The sequence below is a fragment of the Typha latifolia genome, chromosome 5, assembly GCF_019914945.1.
Source record: "Typha latifolia isolate L0001 chromosome 5, TyphaL0001v2, whole genome shotgun sequence".
NCBI classification, from domain to species: domain Eukaryota; kingdom Viridiplantae; phylum Streptophyta; class Magnoliopsida; order Poales; family Typhaceae; genus Typha; species Typha latifolia.
Window position 1 is genome coordinate 10,145,937 of NC_133090.1, and position 19,229 is coordinate 10,165,165.

At 36.8% G+C, this 19,229-nt stretch overlaps 1 protein-coding gene across 10 annotated transcripts; it reads right to left on the reverse strand.

The window, feature by feature from the left end:
• Window positions 1–96: 96 nt before the first annotated feature.
• LOC140788748 (uncharacterized) lies at window positions 97–15,065 on the reverse strand. Of its 10 annotated transcripts, XR_012109089.1 has the most exons (15): window positions 14,527–15,065; window positions 11,872–12,351; window positions 7,405–7,486; window positions 7,196–7,299; window positions 6,315–6,441; window positions 6,146–6,240; window positions 5,601–5,724; window positions 4,325–4,405; window positions 3,675–3,773; window positions 3,388–3,573; window positions 3,060–3,147; window positions 2,914–2,990; window positions 2,797–2,842; window positions 1,946–2,089; window positions 97–663 (listed from the first exon to the last, which is right to left on the reverse strand). XR_012109089.1 is itself a non-coding variant. In XM_073138162.1 (14 exons), exons 2-14 carry the CDS (start codon window positions 11,916–11,918, stop codon window positions 469–471), a joined length of 1,428 nt encoding a protein of 475 aa, XP_072994263.1. In that variant the 5' UTR covers window positions 11,919–12,351; window positions 14,527–15,061; the 3' UTR covers window positions 171–468. The 10 variants fall into 10 exon arrangements, 9 of the variants coding, with proteins under 9 accessions (XP_072994263.1, XP_072994261.1, XP_072994260.1 ...); XM_073138162.1 differs by lacking the exon at window positions 2,797–2,842 and having other exon boundaries at window positions 171–663; window positions 6,336–6,441; window positions 14,527–15,061; XM_073138160.1 differs by lacking the exons at window positions 2,797–2,842; window positions 11,872–12,351 and having other exon boundaries at window positions 171–663; window positions 14,527–14,630; window positions 14,708–15,059.
• Window positions 15,066–19,229: the final 4,164 nt, after the last annotated feature.

The following is a 19,229-nucleotide window of genomic DNA, read 5'->3' on the forward strand; positions in this document are numbered from 1 at the left end:
GGCAATTGCAATTTCTCTTCTTCTTTTTTCCACAGCATCATCTCCAGGTAACTGTGAAATAGAAACTTGTTGACCATCGTAACTATCAAACTACAATTTGGGAGTCCATAGTTCTTAGCACACTTCTTTCTTGTTGAATCTACTAGCGACACGTTCAAATACACAAAGCATCAGGTTACAATTTTGACTGGCATTTCTTCAGACTGTTTTAATTTACAAGGCAAGAAAAAAAGCATCAACAAAGTTAAACATACAAGTTCGTCCAGTGGCATTGGGTTTTAGAAGGCTTCCTAATTTTCCTAATCAGCATTACCAATCAGCAAATATGTACTTGTTAAGTCCCATTGACGTACCACACACAAGAGGATGATCAGAGAGAGAGAGAGTGCCTCAAAAGATCCATCAAATATTTCCTTTAGGAAATCAGTCTTGCAAAACAGACAGTCATTCTACAAAGGGTTCATTTTGTCACGAAGATAGATGCCTTCTGTGCTTGGATCTCCCTAGAATGCAGACCCGCAGACGCTGGCTGAGTTTCTGGCCCTTCTCCAGCTTCTCGCATTTCATTTTCTTCCATATGGATATTCGCTTCTTCTGCCCCTTCTGCTTAGGGGATGGCTTCCTCCTACGTCTCAGCGGTGTTGCAAATGCCCTTATTGCCATCTGATGGAAACAGAAGCATATAAGTATTGGACAAAAAAAAAACTGCCAGCAATGTATTGACAACACTCGTAGTTGCTTTGACACTATGAACAAAAGTAGGAAAACATTGTTCCCATATCCTTTCCTCCATTCATTCCATGTCTATATAAAATTTTGGATGCTTGGTCATTGTAGCATGCTCCTAAACTATCGACCAAATAAAAAAGCTCTCTGCACAACAAACAAAGACAGATTTCTAGGTGCACATTCTTTCATTGAAACTTCCTTTGCTAAGAATTCAGCATGAATCCCTGCAAGTTTGACATTGAGTTGGACACTAGCCAACCATATATTGTCAGGAAAAGATTACATGACGACGATAGGAGGAAACAATAGTATGTTAAGGATTCCTAACTCAATTCAAAACAAATGATAATCACCTCTTGAGTTGTAAAAAGCTAATATAGAAATAAGTGTAAAACAAGGATGAAAAGCTGTGGCAGAATGAAAATAAATGGAGAGGTTTGAGAAATAAGTTGTTTCCTATTCATTGTCATCTGAATAAGTTGAACCAGCTAATCTCCAACCCCCATGATGAGCGAAGCAAGCAGAGCCACAAGCGAAGCAAATCACAAAAAGCCCACAATAGTCCAGTGGAAGTCTGTGGTTGAGTTAGCCTACCTTGCATAAGGGATGACCCAACAGAAATTGCAAGTGCTGATGATGAAATTTTGGCCCTCAGCAATAGCTCGAGTCCTGAGAGGTGCAATTTCTAATTCACACGCGGAGATGAGAAAGCTTATGTGCACTCTTAGGCACCGGTAGGGATTAGTGCATGAGACCACAATCCTTAAAGTGATGCATGGAAATCACCCTTGAAAAGAGTGGTTCGGCCAAACATGAAATGTTAAATGGCTATTTGCTCAACCCCAAACAAAATGGAAGATTGGCTCCGAATGGAAGAAAAAGCAAGGGGATTAGTCTATCCTTGACCTTAAATAATGAGCTTGACTCCTTTTATGAACCTCAGTCATCTGAGGCTCCATACTTTCCAGGAGGTGAAACTAAGCTGGTGGACCAGCCTTCATCCATTAGTGAATACTTCCGGAACTGCAACAGATCTCAGAAAACGGCACTGAGATCTGTTAACTATAGCATGAAAGGGAGCTTGCTTATAGAAACACAATAGGCTGGTTGAAAGTCTAGTGGATCCAACAGAGATAAGCATCCAGCCAGGATCATCTACATGGCTTCTCTATTCATGTGTAAATAACAGGCAGCCGCACTCAGTAGGTACTATTACCCGACATTTGTTATTGAAGGTCCCAGTGCATTCGCCTGAGGATGACCCCTTACTTACTTCCCCCAGTGAAGAACATCTCCCCCAGCTTTCTTTGTTGGAGCTCAAATAGGAGCAGCATTCCTCATTTTTGCTGTTCGACTTGTCCTAACAAGCAGAGTAAATCAGTCAGAGAGGTCACACAAATTAAGCAAAATAGTTATTTTAAGACACAAAACTCTGTATTGAGACATCTGTACTATGATTTTCATAGCCAAAGGATTTGGATACTGATAAGAAGTGATAAAGATGATTTACAATGCAAGTCACTGAATGCGCTCAGGCAAAACAAAACATTATGGGAAATGGATTATGAAAAAGATGATTACATGCAAAAGTTGGACATATATCCAAAAAAAAAGAATTTGCACATCCATGCTCTCAATATCAGCACCAGGGTTCAAGATATTTCATATCCATTATGATTGTGAAGAAACAGAGGATAAGTTTTGCAAAGAAGCCTATAAAAACATAATAAAACTCCATGTATCTATTTGTCTAAATAATAACCATCTTCTCCACATTGATTTCTCAATAATAATTAACTGTACAATGAGTCAAAATTAGTATCTTCCTCATCACAACATCTTACCAGATCACGGGCATTAATTACTACATTCCAATTTACAAGCCACCATATATATAAAGAACAAAAAATGAGCACGGAACAGGAAGTAATTAAAAACTAAAATCTGTTGTGCAGCAAGGACGAAGTGCCAACAGTTTGACACTTTGATGTTCATTCCCAGTAGTTATTGGGAGTAAAAATGCTAAAAGAGATTTTTCAGCCGCAAATGTACTAATTCAGCACTTACTCCCATCCATTTCAGTAAGGCTATTGTCTCGACCAAGAAAAAAACCCTGCAATATCAACAACATATTTGTAACCTTATAACCGTTTTGGGAACAAAGGTCCACCATCGTACTCTTACCAGATTATTAGCATTATTCAGAGCCATATGAGATATGCTTTCCGATAGCAATTGAACAACTGATTTTGCAGATGAACCTGTCAATGCAACCAGCAAGTTAGTGAAAGACCTATGCTAAATACCAAACAATGAAGATATCACCACACCCTTTGGAATGCTAGGTGGAGCTGATGACGAACTGGATGCATCAGTACTTGCCCTATGCACACCTGAGATGATATCATACAACAACTTCTGCAACCAGAAACACAGTCAATATATCAGCACACACCCTTTTGCAATTATCATGCCACTCTACTATAAAAGTGGCAACATAGAGAACCCCCATTTACCAAAGTTATAGGAAATTACAAACCTAATTCACCAACAACTAGTTTACTTGCCAATTGTATTTCATTTGCAACCCTTTCTTTCATCTTAGTCTTTCCAACATTCAAGCAATACCAATATCAGCAAAGGAGAATAGAAAATCACCTCATGGGCACCAGTAGCAGCCTTCAAATGCCCCATATCAGAGTACTTCTCCATCTTACTTGAACATATAGAAGAGATTTGTGGGGGCTGGAGAACATTGTAAAAGAATAACCAAACAGAATCATAGTAAAATTGTGGTCTTCGTGAATTGTGATTGCCTTCAAATTTAATAATATTTTTATCACCCTGCAAAATAACCAAAACCAGGATGTGGTTAGTATTATGTCTTGAGATGCAACATTCATCACCATCAAGTATAATATGATTGTAGCACATAATGTTCTTACCGCATATGCCTGATAAATATTATCAGAATGATGCGGTTGAATAAATCTATCCTCAGAAGCATGTCCAAATAATGCTGGAATATAAGTCTTGGGTGCAAACTGTGGACAGAAAATAGCACAAACAATATATTTTCTGTTGGATTTAAATTCCAAAAAGGGATCATAAAAGCATGTTCTGTAGAAATTCTGATGTTCCATACTTTACAAGAGACAAGTTGTCTAGGAAGTTCATGCTTAAAAAGAATTACCTATCCATCTTTTGTGGACATAGTGAATTGTAACTTCCAACATAAATACCATGAGTTATGTTGACCAGCTAAATCTCAATGTGTCAGAGAAGACTTTAGGACTTTTTTTTTTTGGACTTTAAAATCTTTTATGTGCAAGATTCTTCTGCCATGACCTAATTAGCAATATCCCATCCAAGTAAATATCTTACTTCAACCAGTGGGATGAAATAATGTCAGCAACATGTGATCAGTTGGACAGCAACGAGCTAGAAAGAATAAAGAAGCCATTGTAGAACTGTAGTCTCAAAAGTGAAACGTATATGGTTCTTGGCTTCATTCCATTTCCTCTTTTGAAATGTGTAACTAACAACAGTAACTAAACTGATTTACGATGGAACAAAGAGCTTAATTAAAGGCAACCTGTATGGCATTTAGACCCATAATGTCAAACTTCGCCCTCTTCTGAATAATGCGCCGCATGTACTGAATAGCCAGTTTGACCTGATGGGACAATAATAGCAAACGTTTCATCTAAAAATTAAAAAGCATCCGCATAATAACTATATATGCACATATGCTTCAATAATGTCAAATATGTGTCAACATTATCTTAGTGTAATAAACTTTTCTGACAGGGTAAATATGATAAAGGTGCTCATCAAGTTATCCCTTGTAGGACAACAATGATGTTTAATAAGGTTCAGTATATTTGTTGGAAAAAACTTACTTAAGTTACAAAGTACCGGCGGCACTGATAATCCATCATACACCAATTCACAATTTTGAATTTTTGACCTCTTGCCCCTTTATTTTTCAGATGTCATCTTCTTTACAATCATGTCATAGTAATGGATAGACGTGATGCATTTTTTTTATCGAGGCCTAATCTCATGAGCTACTACATCTTAAGATTCTTGCATCAACATTTGTAGATAACTGACCTACTCATCGACAAAGTACTTAAAGTTCATATGAAAATATTAAATAGCAGCATTCAGTGAACAAGATATCAAAATATGAGCATTATCTAAATCATAAGCAGATACAATTATATTAACTTACATGCACTATCAACTTGTGGCAATTGTTAAGAGTAATGTAATAAGATCATGTTCAACAAGATATTTACAGGCTTGACTGGGAGTTGTTTCCCCATAAGTTCAGAAAACCAGTACCCTCCGCTAAACTCGTGCTATCTGATAGACCATGGTGGAGAAGAACGAAAATAGTTTTTCTATTTTAGCAAAAAAATAAAAAGTAACGCCTCAGTTATACTGAAAAGCATCCAAGAAGCCAAGTCATAAGGTGCTTGATGATTTTATAAGAAGTTAATCTCAAAATGAAGTGAAATAAGCACTGGTACAATGTGCGAACTAAAGGGAAAACAAAATACAAATATAAAAAAAGAAATTAACATTTCATATGCAACAGACGCAAAATACTAGTGGATAACAGCTACCTTTTGATCTTCTTACAGAAGCTTGCAGTCAACAAATCATTTGGTCAATAAAACAATGGAAATACCTAACCAATATACAAAAGTAATGCATATATTCAAACAATACTCCCGCAAGTCACTGATCAATTTTGATTGACATCATGTCAGACTAAATATGATGCTTGCTAATGAATATCTCAGTTGACTCAAAATAACAGATCAAAAAAACTATTAAATTCTTAATAACAAAAGGCTCACCATAAACTTAGGGAGCCGGATCTTATAAACATCCACTAGCTCCACCATAAGATCAAATAAGTTAGAAAAGGCACTATCCAACACCATGCCAGCAATAGAGGGGTCTTCTGCTCCATATAAAAGACTGTTGCACTGAAATGCATCATGACAAGTACAGAACTGAAAACACTATCATCTCAGAAAATCTTCTCATCCAACATTATAATACGCATGATAAACTATGGAAAGGCACTCCTAGATGTTGTACACTGAAGCAGGATATTTATATATGGAGGACACAGTGAGGAGTGTAATTAGATAATTACAGTGAGGAGTGTAATTCGTCTTAAATTGCCATAAGAAATATCCTTTCACAATCTCTCTACAACTCTTCATAATTCAAATATCAATAAATGCCCAAATTACTACAGTATGATTTTTCACAACACAGAATAAGATGATCTACTCCAAGGAAAAGAGAATAATGAAACAAAGCATATCCATTAGTACATAATTTCAGCAAAGATCAGCTGAAGTTGCAGGCTATTGATTCTGTACAGAATTACCTCGTCACAGCACCCATGGATCGTCCCCAAAGCCCTATACATGATACCTTCTTATTGCTCCGTAGATAAGAGATCACAATCCTGAGATCCTCTTTCTGTCATCAAGTTATTGACATCATAAACATCCTATTTCATAACTTTAAACAGGACAATGAAAAGAACAATATACCTCATGCCAACCAAGGCTTACATAATCTCCGCCTGATAATCCTGAGCCTGAAAAGTCAAGAGTGAAGACGGTGATATTTGAAGGAAGAAGGACCATTGCAGCTTCATTTGCATCTGCTCTACATCCACTGCATTCACAAATGACAAGCAAGCAGATGTTCTTATTTTTGAAGGATCAAAAGAAATATATGGTAGCAGGCAAAAGGAGTTAAACTGCAAAGAGTCCATTACCCAATAGTCTCTGACAAACCACATAATAATTACCTTCAGAACAGACAACAAATAAAACTAGGAGGACAATTTTTCACCTCAGATTTTTCGTATCAGCAAGGAATGGTTTAAAATCTATTAAAGTTGAAACTTGGAACCATGCCCCAAATATTCTGTCTATTACTTAGGGCCTAGGCAACAAAGACTAATATATCCCAAAATGTAAGCGCTCTATGATTTTTATATTGCCGAAGTTAATATCAGTATAAAGTCAAGAGAAAATCAGTATCAACCACCAAATATCAACATTTCATATGTATAATTATGCAGTTTCCACCAGAGTTGAGATAATACTAATGTCCCATCTCAGTATTGGCTACCCATCAGAGAACCCAAGGTATCAAGCTAACAGGACTTGGATATGCCAACAATAAAGTTTGGATTGCTTTTAGTTTTGGAAGTTAAGAAAATATTCCTTGAATCACTGCAGCCTTTCTAATCTGAAAAAGACCACATGAGAAAAAAATGACATAAAAGGACCAGTTTCCCAAAATAAACAAAAGAACCTAGAAATGTCAATACCATGCCAAAGAAGGTAACTTTAGTACAAGCCAAAGTTATAAACATGAGATATGATACTAGAAATGCAGATTGGTCAGAACAATACTTTACCTATTTCCATGGCAGTAAATGACACAGGGAAGAGCAGTATTCTCAGGGATAACAAAGGGAACATAGTGGCTGCACTGCAAGGTATCACCTCTTCCATTTGAAAGCTGTCAGATTTAAGCACAAGCCAAGGTTAAGAAATATCTGAGCAATAATAATTATGGAACTGCAGAAAGACAGGAGAAACCTTGGTAACTGATCTCCTTACTTGCCTCCAAGTCTAGTCGTTTGAACTTCCTTCCTGCAAGAGTGAATTCTGATTCCCATAAATACTGGTCCGGATTATATTCTGCCCTGTATGTCCACCATATAAACACAATATGAAATTTAACATAGTAATATTATTTGATACCGATAAAAGTGAAACCAACACTAATATTTAAATTTGGTTTTGATGATCTAAAGTTTCGATTGCAATGAGAAAAATTTATCCATAAAGCATCTAAATAGTAATGTCATAATATGGCAAGATTATATTCTTACTCTTTTTTTTTCTTTCTTTTCACTATTGTTCTGCAGTAGTAAAAAAATAAGATCTCTTTACTGTTGTTCTATAGCAATAAGAAAAAATGAGTTAAAAAATAGATGAAAAAGAGGGAAATAAAAAATGGGAAAAAATAAACTTATCCGAGTTCATCAAAGTGTGAAGTAGCAAGAGGGGCTCACTGGATCGGCTGTAGAATGAGCTTATAAAGGGTAAAAAGCAAATTTGATAGAATTCAATTAAGGACATTAATTACTAATGTCTCCTAGGTTAGTTACATTTTAAATTTAACCTGAATCTTAAAATTATTTCATTTTGGCTGATGCTACAAAGTTTTGGCCAATCCCACTCGAGATTGACCGATTTTGGGATCCATAGTACTAAGATGATGGGGACGACAAACTAAACCTTGTCGGGTCAACGTGAGGTCAATCGATCACCGATCGACAAATTTGACTAATGAAGGAAAAATACAATTTCCAAGGTTCCCAGTTTCGGTCGATCCTGAGTGGGATCAGCCGAAACGGATCAAGATCGGCCATAGTCGATCCCGATCCCAGCCATTTCGGCCAAAACCCGATCTGTTTCGGTCGGGATCGGCTGTTTTGGCCGATCCCGACAGAAACGGTTAGGAACGGGTCGGATCCAACCCGGGGGACATCAATAATTGATGTCCCCACCCCCCACCTGCCTCTTTCTCTATTTTCTTTCTTTCTCTCTTTTCGTTCTTTCCTTCTTTCTCACAGATCTCTTACTCTCTTTCTCACCGGCGACTGAGTAGTGAGTAGATCTCCGTCTCTCCGGTGACCTCGACCTCTGGCGACGTTCTCCTACGATCTCGATCTCCGGCGACCTTTGGTAAGTTTTTTTTTCAATTTTTTTTTCCATTATGCAGCAGCTGCACCTGCAGCAGATGCTGCCACTCACAGCAGCAGCAATGCTGCTGCAGCAGAGACTTCTATGCTAGCAAACTACTGTTGTTGCTTCTCAGCACAGCAGCAGAAGCTAAGCGGCAGCAACGGCTTCTCTGCTGCAGCAGCACCTGGTGCTGCTTATGCAGTTATGCCTCATTTAGAAAGTCTGAAAATATTGGATCAATGGATACATATCTTCAGAAAAAAAAGGGATCGTACACAGACTTCCATCAAGACAGCTCTCAAAGGAATTAAAAATACAAAAAAACACATTAGTAGAACTATCTCTAAATTTTTCTTCTAGAACCATATTCCTTTCAATGTAACTGATAGCCCTTACTATCACGCTATGGTGGATGCTATACAATCAGTAGGGTCTAGTATTTCCCCTCATAATTCAAATGATATTACTACTAAATATCTTGACTTAGAGGTAGATGAACTTCATACTTATATTGAGACATTTAAACGGTATTGGGATGAATTTGGTTGTACACTGATGTGTGATGGGTGGAGTACACAAAATAGAAGAAATATAATTAATTTCTTAGTGTACTCTGGCATGGGGATAATATTTTTGAAGTCTGTGGATGCTACTGCTCATTTCAAAAATGCAGATTATATTTGTTAGTTGATAGATGAGGTGGTACAAAAAATCGGTGAAAAAAGAGTAGTCCAAGTGGTTATTGATAATGGGGCAAATTATAAAACTGCTGGAAATTTACTGATGATTAAAAGACCTCATTTATATTGGACGTCATGTGCTGCACATTGTATTGATCTGATGTTAGAGGATATTGCAAAAGAGCCTGGAATTGACATGGTCATATGTGAAGGTCAGAGGTTAACAAATTTTATATATAACCATGGTTAGGTTCTTAATTTACTCAGACAGATGACTGGTAGTAGGGAGATCATCAGACCCGGCGTCACTAGATTTGTCACTCACTTTTTAGCCTTGGAGAGCATCATGCGCTACAAGAATGATATTATGCGGATATTTACATCACAGGAGTGGTCTATGAAAATTAAGAATATAAAACCTAAAGATAAATCTTTAGGTGAAACTTTAAAAAATATAGCTCTTGGAAATACATTTTGGGATAATATTACAATTGTCACCGCAGTATTTGAGCCTCTTGTCAAAATATTAAGACTTGTAGACAGTGATGACAAGTCTGAGATGGGTTTCTTATATGAGGCAATGGACATAGCTAAATAATCAATAAAAAAAAATGTGGGCCAAAGTTATAGGAAGTGGTGGAAGATGATTGATTCTAGATAGAACAAACAACTACATAGAGATATACACACTACTAGTAAGCATGCTTTTAAGTTTTAAATTTTAATTTACTTTTATTTATGAATATTTAAAAATTTGAATGCTTACAAATTTTAAATTTCTACAGGGTATTTTCTTAATACAAGATTTCAATTATCTAAAAATATCAATAATGATAGTGAAGTCTTGTTGGGGGGTTAGAAAGGTAATCAGCAAGCTTGAGCCCAATATTCAAAAACAAATCATGTGCGATAAAGAAGTGAGTTATGATTCAATTAAATAATTTTATTATTATTTGTTTCAAGTTTTAACTTTCAATATAATCAATAAGCTAATAATATATTTCTGATTTTAGATGGAGAGATATAGATTGAGAGCTGGGCAATTCAGTACTGTTAAAATTGCTGCAGCTATATCACATAACACTCCAGCTGAATGGTGGTCTATTTATGGATAGGAGGAGACACCAAATTTGACGCCAATAGCAAAGAAGATTTTAAGTCAAACTGTGTCTTCATCACAGTGTGAAAGAAATTGGACTACTTTCTCCTTAATCCACACAAAAATACACAACCGATTGAAAATGGAAAGATTGGAGAAGTTAGTTTTTTGTCATTATAATATGAGATTGAGGGAGAGAAATTTAAGAAGAAAGACAGAAAATGAACAACTGATTGATTTAAATCATGTTTTTGATGAAAAAGACCCCTTGACTCCATGGATCAGAGAAATAGAGAACAGGTTATTAGATGACAAAGATAACCCATGGTTAAATGAAATATTGGGAGAGACCACGACAAGGGCAGAGGCTGGTATGAGTCATTCAGCAGCGAGAGATAATATACCTACTAGTACTAGTCATAGTCCTGATAATACATATGGTGGTGAGATCGTTCCATCTACATTTGTTAAGGAAAGTCAAGGAGGCATAAGGAGTGAAAACAGAAACTGAGGATATATATACATATCAACGACGTCATCATGAGATGCATTTTAGTTCCTATGATTATGGTACATCGAGTATTTATTATTTGGAGCCATCACAAGATCCATATGCTAGTTATTATCCTCAGTATTCTCAGGCACAAGATTCAAATGCTGGTTATTATCCTCCTCAAACGCAAGTCACACAACAAGATCCATACAATATGACTAGTATGATGAAATCACTTTTTGGAGCATCAGGTCCCAGACATCAATATTTACAAACTTATGGTGATTATGATAATGAAGACTATAGAAATTTACGAGAACCAACTCGGTATTCAACAAAGTTTTAAATTTTGAGTAAGTTAATACATTTTTTTAAGTTCTTAGACTTCATATGTGAGTAATTTTTATTTATTTATTGTCAATTTTTCTACATTTTTCTACATTTTTAAATAATATTTAGAATTTTATATAATTAAAATATAGTCCGATCCGATACGAGCGGCCGATACGTATCGTTTTTCTAGACGGTCGATACCGATTCCGATCCTGATACTGGGAGCCTTGGCAATTTCAATGCCATAAGTTGAAATACTACACAAATTAAAATAAATTGGGTGGCAAAGAAGGGCATTTACCCTCAAAGAGAATGTCGAGATCAGCTTGGCTTGCTGAGTCTACGGCGATGCTCCGAAAACTAGATCCAACAATGATGGCTTCGATAAAGAAGTAAGAAAAAAGAGAGGAAGAAAAAGTTGATGTGAGGAGAAAAGAAGGGTGGAGGGATAAATTAAGGGTTTTTATACGATGTTGGCCAAAATCCCGCACCCACCTCCCTTGTAGCGTAATGGCTGAGAGGGAGGGGAGAGACATAACATGCACTGCACGTCACACTTTTTTTTTTTGTTATTACAAATATTTCTAATAAAAAGAAATTTTGTTCTCAAAATTAAAATTGACCTATTAGGATTCATAATTGAAGAAAATTAGTTTATTATAATATACCACTTAAAAGTCACTACTAAACATGTACCCATAAATTCATGTGTGGAATATATAAAAAGAATACCTTGCGCTATAGAAGTTGAAAACTCGGCCTTTTCTGAGACAATGCATACACACTTTTATTTGCTCTCTGGCTTTGACCCTTGTGCTCCATTATACACTGGTTGTCTCTGACCAGATTCTCCATTATAAGATGCCTAGTGGTAAGGGTGCGTGGATAGTACTTCTTGTAGAAAATTTTTAGAAAGTTGTCCCAAGTCAATCCTTCTTCTTTTCCTTTGTAATAGCACTTAATCATGCACTATCAATGCTCTTCTCAGTCTTCGAACATTTAAGTGGTCAGTGCAACCTTCTAATCATTTGGTCAATTAAAAACTTCAAGGATCTTCTCAGTCCAAAGCAGTCTTCTCAATTGGATCAATCATCCTCTTAAAGGAGGGTGGGGAAGCCTTAAGGAACTTATCAAATATTGTGCCCTTATCTAGACTAAATGACCTAGTCTCTCCGATGCAGCCTGAGACTGTAATATCTGCCCACTAATAACCTGGACCAAAGTCTAAAATACTGTGAGAATTGGATCAGTGGTAGGGGCAAGATTTGTCACTAGCTCAAAAGTAGAAACTAGAATTGGTGTGGGAATTGGCATAGGGTAGGAGCCAACCCTTCTCTCCTATACTTATCAAGAGTCATCCTCTGCGTAGCGGCTACTTGTCGACGAGATACATATTGGCCTTTCCAAATTTTGACATAAAAGTAAGCATGAAACTACAACTTAGGATAATAATAACTCTTGGTGAACTCGAACACGTGCAATTGAAGCTCCAATTGACTCTAAAAGATGACTTAGACTTAGCTCTAATACAAAATTTGTCATAGCCCAAATTTAGAATCATGATTGGTTGGAGATGGTGCTGGAACGAATTAAGGTTTTGAGTATTGAGACCAAGATCAGGCTTCCAAAAAAAATGACGCACCTTAATAGTATCGGCTATATCAGCCAATACGATTTTGGGCTATTTTTTAATTAAGTAAAATTCTAAAAATTATTTTTAAATGAAAGGAAAATTTCTAGAAATGACAAAAAGAATAAGAAAATAAAAATTACTCACATATGAAGCTAAAAAACTAAAAAATACTTATTTACTTATAATCGTGATGAATTTTGAGTTGAATCTAATAATTTTTTACGATTGTAAATTTACTATCGTAGAAGTGAGATAAAGAGAGATATCATTGTTGTTCTTTAGCCGTAAAAGGAAGAGAGAGAAAAGGGGAGTTTGAGAAAGGGAGATAAAGAAAGAAAATATGGAAGAAACAAAAAACAAAATACCAAAATAGAGAAAAAAAATACCCACTTGTGTTCACTGGAGTTCAAAAATCGCCAAGTCGGCCATCAAATGAACTCAATGAAGTGTGAGAAGTGAGACAAGAGAAGAGTGTGAGAGAAGAGCGAGAGAGAGTAAAAAGTGAAAACTTAAAAAGAAGACAGCTAGGGACATCAATTATTGATCCCAATTTAGTCGGTTTGGCTAATGCCGCCAATCTTACTCTGAAATCAACTACTTGGTTGGGTTTCGAGCAGGATTGGGATTAGCTAAAACTAACATCCATGGGAGGAATGACAATGGTGCCTTGAAACAAAAGCAAAATATAACGAAGGATATTCACGTGGTGGAGCATCAAAGGAGAACTTAGAAACCTTAACAAATGTACCAAGATGACGTGGGCAACAAGACAAACCTCATCGGTCAATGTGAGGTCAATTAGAGCTCACCAACTGATGAAGGAAAAAAAACATAATTTCAATGTCGTAAGCCAAAATATTACACAAAACTGAAATTAATTTGGTGGCAAAGAAGGGTATTTACCATCGAAGAGAATCCCGAGGTCAGCAAGGGTTGGCGAGGCTACAGTGAAGCTCAACGGCCAGATATAACGACAACGATGGTGGCTTTGGTAATGAACGGAAGAAGGAGAGTCGTAAGAAGAAGAAGAATAAGAGAAAGAAGAAGTTGGCTTGAGGAGAAGAGGAAAGTGGAGGGGTTTAATAAAGGTAATTTTTAGGATTTCTTTACTATTTTGGAAAGACAACAATTTCGCCAAAATCTCACCCCCACCTCCCTTGTTGCATAAGGGCTGAGAGAGAGGGGGAAGAAAATGGAAATGCGCACGTGACACACTTTTTTTGGTTATTATAGAAGGTTTTAGAGAAGATAGTGAATGATCATGGTACTAGAGTAGGAGGTCCAGAGTTTTGAACCCTGTGGATCTCAAGTGAAAACATAAATCTCCACCCATTTAATCTAAAGCTCATGTCTTGGGCCTATTAAAATGTCTCAAAGTATTTGGAACATAAATGATTCAAACCACAATGAAACTATGGAGTCATACTTCAAAATTGGAAATCACTTGAAGGAGATGATCGGAGTTCAATATAAAGTACATTGAGATATCTCAGCTGATTCGACTAACATGTAACCTGAAGAGCACAATAACCTATTTTAAGGTTTGATGTCGTTCTATTTGCTGCATCATTCATTTATAGATCAAAATTACATATTTAACATTTGCATCTTTGCACCATGAAATAAGCTTGCAAGCATTCTACGCGAGCACTACTACAACTATGGCCGCAATCTTCAATGATAAAAGGGGGATGAAGCTAAAAATTGCAGCAAATTAACTATAGAAAACCAAGTGCAAAAGCTCATGGATGTACCTAGGAGGTCGGATCACAAAACTGATGAATTGTTCAATCATTTCACTTTCCTATACTCCTCTGAGCGACTCCAGCTCGATCGTTCACAGAAAATAAGATTCTCCCTGAGATCATCGATATCTAAAAGCTCTACAAATTGCGAGACCTTCCCAAACCTCCATTTCAGGAAAGCAAATCAAACCTCTGTTATCCAACCCTCTTCAAGATCCACTTCTCCGATCCGCAACACAATTTCCGCGATTTCGTCACTGTCCGGAATTCACTGATTCCACGCAAATAAAGCCTAGAATTCTCAAAGAAAAGCCAAGCTTGAGGCACTCGTGGCGTTCTAGATCGAAACTTTCGCCGTTCCCCGAGATCCGGGGTTCGAATCGCTCCTCGAGTCGCACGGAATCGAGCGAAAGGAACGAGAAGCCTAGAAATCGATGAAGAGAGCAAGTATTCGAGAATTCGAAGAGGGGGAACGACTCGGGAGGCGAGCGAGAGCGAGAGAGAAGTAGCAAAAGCCAAAAGCTACGGGATATATGAGCGTGGGAAATGCGAACGTAAAAAAGCGAGGGGGCAAAGTAAGTTTTAACAACCTCATGACAATTTTTAACTCGACGATCATTATCGAAGAAGGCCTTGAGATGGTGGAGCCCGCTTAAAGGACGAAATCTCATTCGTTAGTAAAACCGTTCAGAGGTAAGTAGGTAACTGTCCTGAATACTGTTGTCGTCGTGCCGTCCAACTTATTAGAATTAAAATACATTTAAACATCCGTTTATTTAATCTTTTGCGGTGGGTGTGGATAGTGGGACGCGGGCACAATATTAAATAATGATAAATATTTGATTTGAGAATAATGTAGCAGTATAAGTGGGATTATGTTTAAGACTTAGTAGGAGATCACAATTTGGAGCAAGTATCAAGGGGTGTTCACTGTCGTAGGATAGGATGTTGAATCACCTTTACATGCGGTAACTTTTTTAAGCTCCTTAATGCTTCTCTTTGTGATGCTGCTGATTAAGTGAGAAGCTTGTTTTCAGTTTTATTATTCTATTACCTCAATTTCTTCGTAAGATAGCTTATATTATACTTGACTTGGTACTATATTTTTTCATGGTTATCCCAATAAAGTTTATAAAATTTAGCATGATAACTATCTGAACTAGAAGATTTCTTAGTTAGCATAGACCACAAGAACTTCCTTACCTCTACCTTAGAGATATTCTTGATGAATCATCATAGTAAGGCACATTCAAACAAGCAACCAGAGGCTAGTAATCCGAGGAAATGTATCCCTCGACTTCCTTACCACACAGTTCCTTATAAAAAGAAATTAATTCATGCTCAATTAAATGTGAATCCCAAATGCAATCACCCCTATAGTTGTTCACATTGTCAACATGATTCCTTTATATTCAAATTTTGGTGGCAAGATAGAACAACTTCCAACTTTTATTACCTTCCTTAATTTAAGAGACACAAGATTTACTATGCTAATTGACTAGTGCACTCATAGAGAGAGGATAATTTGCTCTTGGCTCTCCAAAGCAGCAATCTCGTACCAAATAGAGGATAGAAGGGATTCCAGAAAACCAACATAATTATAGTTTCAATTCAGTAGATAAAGATGAAGAACAGAAAGGTTATTGAAAAAAATAGCTAGACACACGTATGTATCTAAACCCTAAGTAATGATATTACTCGTTTGCTTAAATAAAAATCGGAAGAAATATTAAAAAATGAAAGCAGAGAGAAATGCCAAGATTTTAACGTGGAAAAACCCAAACAAAAAAAAAACCAAGGATCCAAACTCGGGTCAAAACCAATCAGTAGAATAGTAGTAGTTACAAGATTGACTCACAAAATAACCCGTCGATCAAAATGACTTTGTTCTTCTTAGTCTTGCTCGCTAGAACCCATGATTCACCGCTTCTCGTGATTGATATCCAACCTCAGTAGCCCATGAAATTGATCTTTCGTCTAGATAGCCCTTAAGATGAAAGATTAAGCTTTGTAGAAGAGTAGGACCTTATGGGTTGAAGAAACGATGTAGCCTCAAAAGTTCACCTTCAAATTGCTTCACCAACCACCCTAAAGTTAGGACATCACAATACTTATATAAGATCTCCAAGATAGAGCTAAATCCAAGTCTTATCCGAACTCACGAAAGTCAAAAAATTGCAAACTTCGTAGGTGCATTCGAACGCGGCCCGGGTGCATTCGAACGGCCCGACTTGATCTCTGGTGCGTTCGAACGGGCCAAAGTGCATTCGAATGCGGTGGCTTGATTTTCACAGGTTGCGTTCGAACGGCCAAGGCTGCATTCGAACGTGCGCAAAAACAACACTTACTTGTTTGTGCGAACGCTGCGCTCGCATTCGAACGCACTTGTGAACGCGTTGTTACTATATGTGCGAACGTCTGCGCCCGCGTTCGAACGCGCTTGTGAATGTAGTGTTACTGTCTGTGCGAACGCCTACGCCCGCGTTCGAACGTGCTTGTGAACGCTACTCTTTATCTATGTGAACGCCCTGTGAACATACTGTGAACACGGTGTGAACGCGATGTGAACTCGTAAACTCTTCTCCATTAATCTTACAATTCTTCAAAACAAATACTTTCTAGACTTATATAAATACTCATATACATGTATAAAAATACTTAGAATATTTTGTTCACAATTGCCAACAATAAAAACCTAACAGTCAAGGAGTATAGGAAAGTGAAATGATGAGGGACTCTGGGACTAATTGACTAGTGCACTCATATAGAGAGGGGTAATTTGCCCTTAGCTCTCCAAAGCAGCAATCTCAGACCTAATAGAGGACAGAAGGGATTCGAGGAAACTAACATAATTACAATTTCAATTCAGTATATAAAGATGAAGAACATAAATATTATGATTAAGAATAGGCAAAAGGGAGAAAATAGATGATGAGGGACTTTGGGACTTATATGCTATAATATACTTTAAGTCACTCAAACCATAATCACAAGCCTTATCAACCTCAAGCGGGACATGCACAACAATCAAGGAGTCATAGGGTAGGGCTTGAGAAGACCCATCAATGATTATGGATTTGCCATGCATGAACGAGATATGCAAACAAATACACTATCTGATTACAGATGATTTTGAGGATGACAAAATAAAGCTTGAGATACTTTACCATCAAGGAGAAAGGGAACTGCTACTTACTAGCATGCTTTAGAGAACATAACGTCACAGCCTTGGTGAAACACCTACCTCTAAAAATCACATGTTCTTCACATGGAAAAAGCAATGTAGCTCTCACATGATCTATCAGTGTAATATTTTTACAAAATATCTAAGTCTAAAATATCATAATAATCTAAGTAAATAATCTAGAATTACAAATATCACAGACCTCAACAAGCCTTTAGGAATATATGTTCATATACAAATTTAAAATATAAAAATCTTCATAGGGGCTAAAGTCAAACTATGAAGAAAAAAACAAGCAACACTAATAAGAAAATAAATCTACTAGTCCTTGATATCCACAGCTTCCAAGATGTATGATTTTGATGGACTGGTTAGCCACTTATCATGCTAGCATTAACTACTACAATAAGAAAATTATTTTTGCAGCTTAATGATAGCATAAAGTGTCAATTGTTTAAATATCGACAGGTAAACCACCCGTAGTTGGTGGCAATCATGTTTGATGACTTTAGTGGGGCCTAAGCCTTAACTGACTTGCTGGTAGTTCGGGAGTTCTTAAATGTTTTTCCTAAGGATATCCGAGGACTTCCTCTAGATAAGGGAGTCAAAGGGAGTCAAGTTCATTATCGGATCTACGGTTATGATCTACTCCTATGAAGATAAAGGCAATCCAACGGTTAATGTAAAAAGATAAGGACGAGAATAATAACTAGCTAAACTCAGAATTCTCTCAATAATGATTCCATTCATCCCCTTATCAACACATGTCCACTCTAAAATTCCATAGCGGATCGGATCCACATGCGGATTATCCGATTTATTTGAAATTCAAACAACAAGATAAAGCTAGCTAACTAACTAAATCAGCATTTCTTTATCTTTTATGAATTAATCCTTCATTTTGAAGTAGATAGATTCTGAATTTGGAGATTTTGTGAGTACAAAAGTTGTATATCTGGAGGTTGGTGATCTTATCCCGCTGGTTTGGTATTATTCGAATATCTTTAGAATATTCTGCGAATATTTTTCCGAAACTGCGCAAAGCTGAATTTAGCTAATTAAATAAAATCATAACCTTCTAACTAAACCAAATAAGCAAATAAGATAACTAGACTCAATCCATTGAGTCTAATCTCCCCTTGATGTGATCCAATCTAACCCGGTTTGGATCACGATGATTATAAGGAAAGCTTTCAAGAACTAAAAATGAGACTTACTTCTGTACCTATCAGTATAATGTCTTGTAGTGGAGTGGACTACCAGGTTTATTATGATGCCTCCCACTTAGACCTAGGCTGTGTTTTGATGCAGAATGGTGGAGTTATCACATATGCTTCATGGCAACTCAAAGATTATGAGCATAAAAGTCCTATTCATGACTTAGAGCTAGCAATATTAGTCTTTACATTGAAATTTTGGAGGTAATACCTTTATGGGAGAAGTGTGAGATTATCACTGATCACAAAAATTTGAAATACTTTTTCACCTAGAAGGAGCTGAACTTGAGGAACATAGATAGCTTGATTTG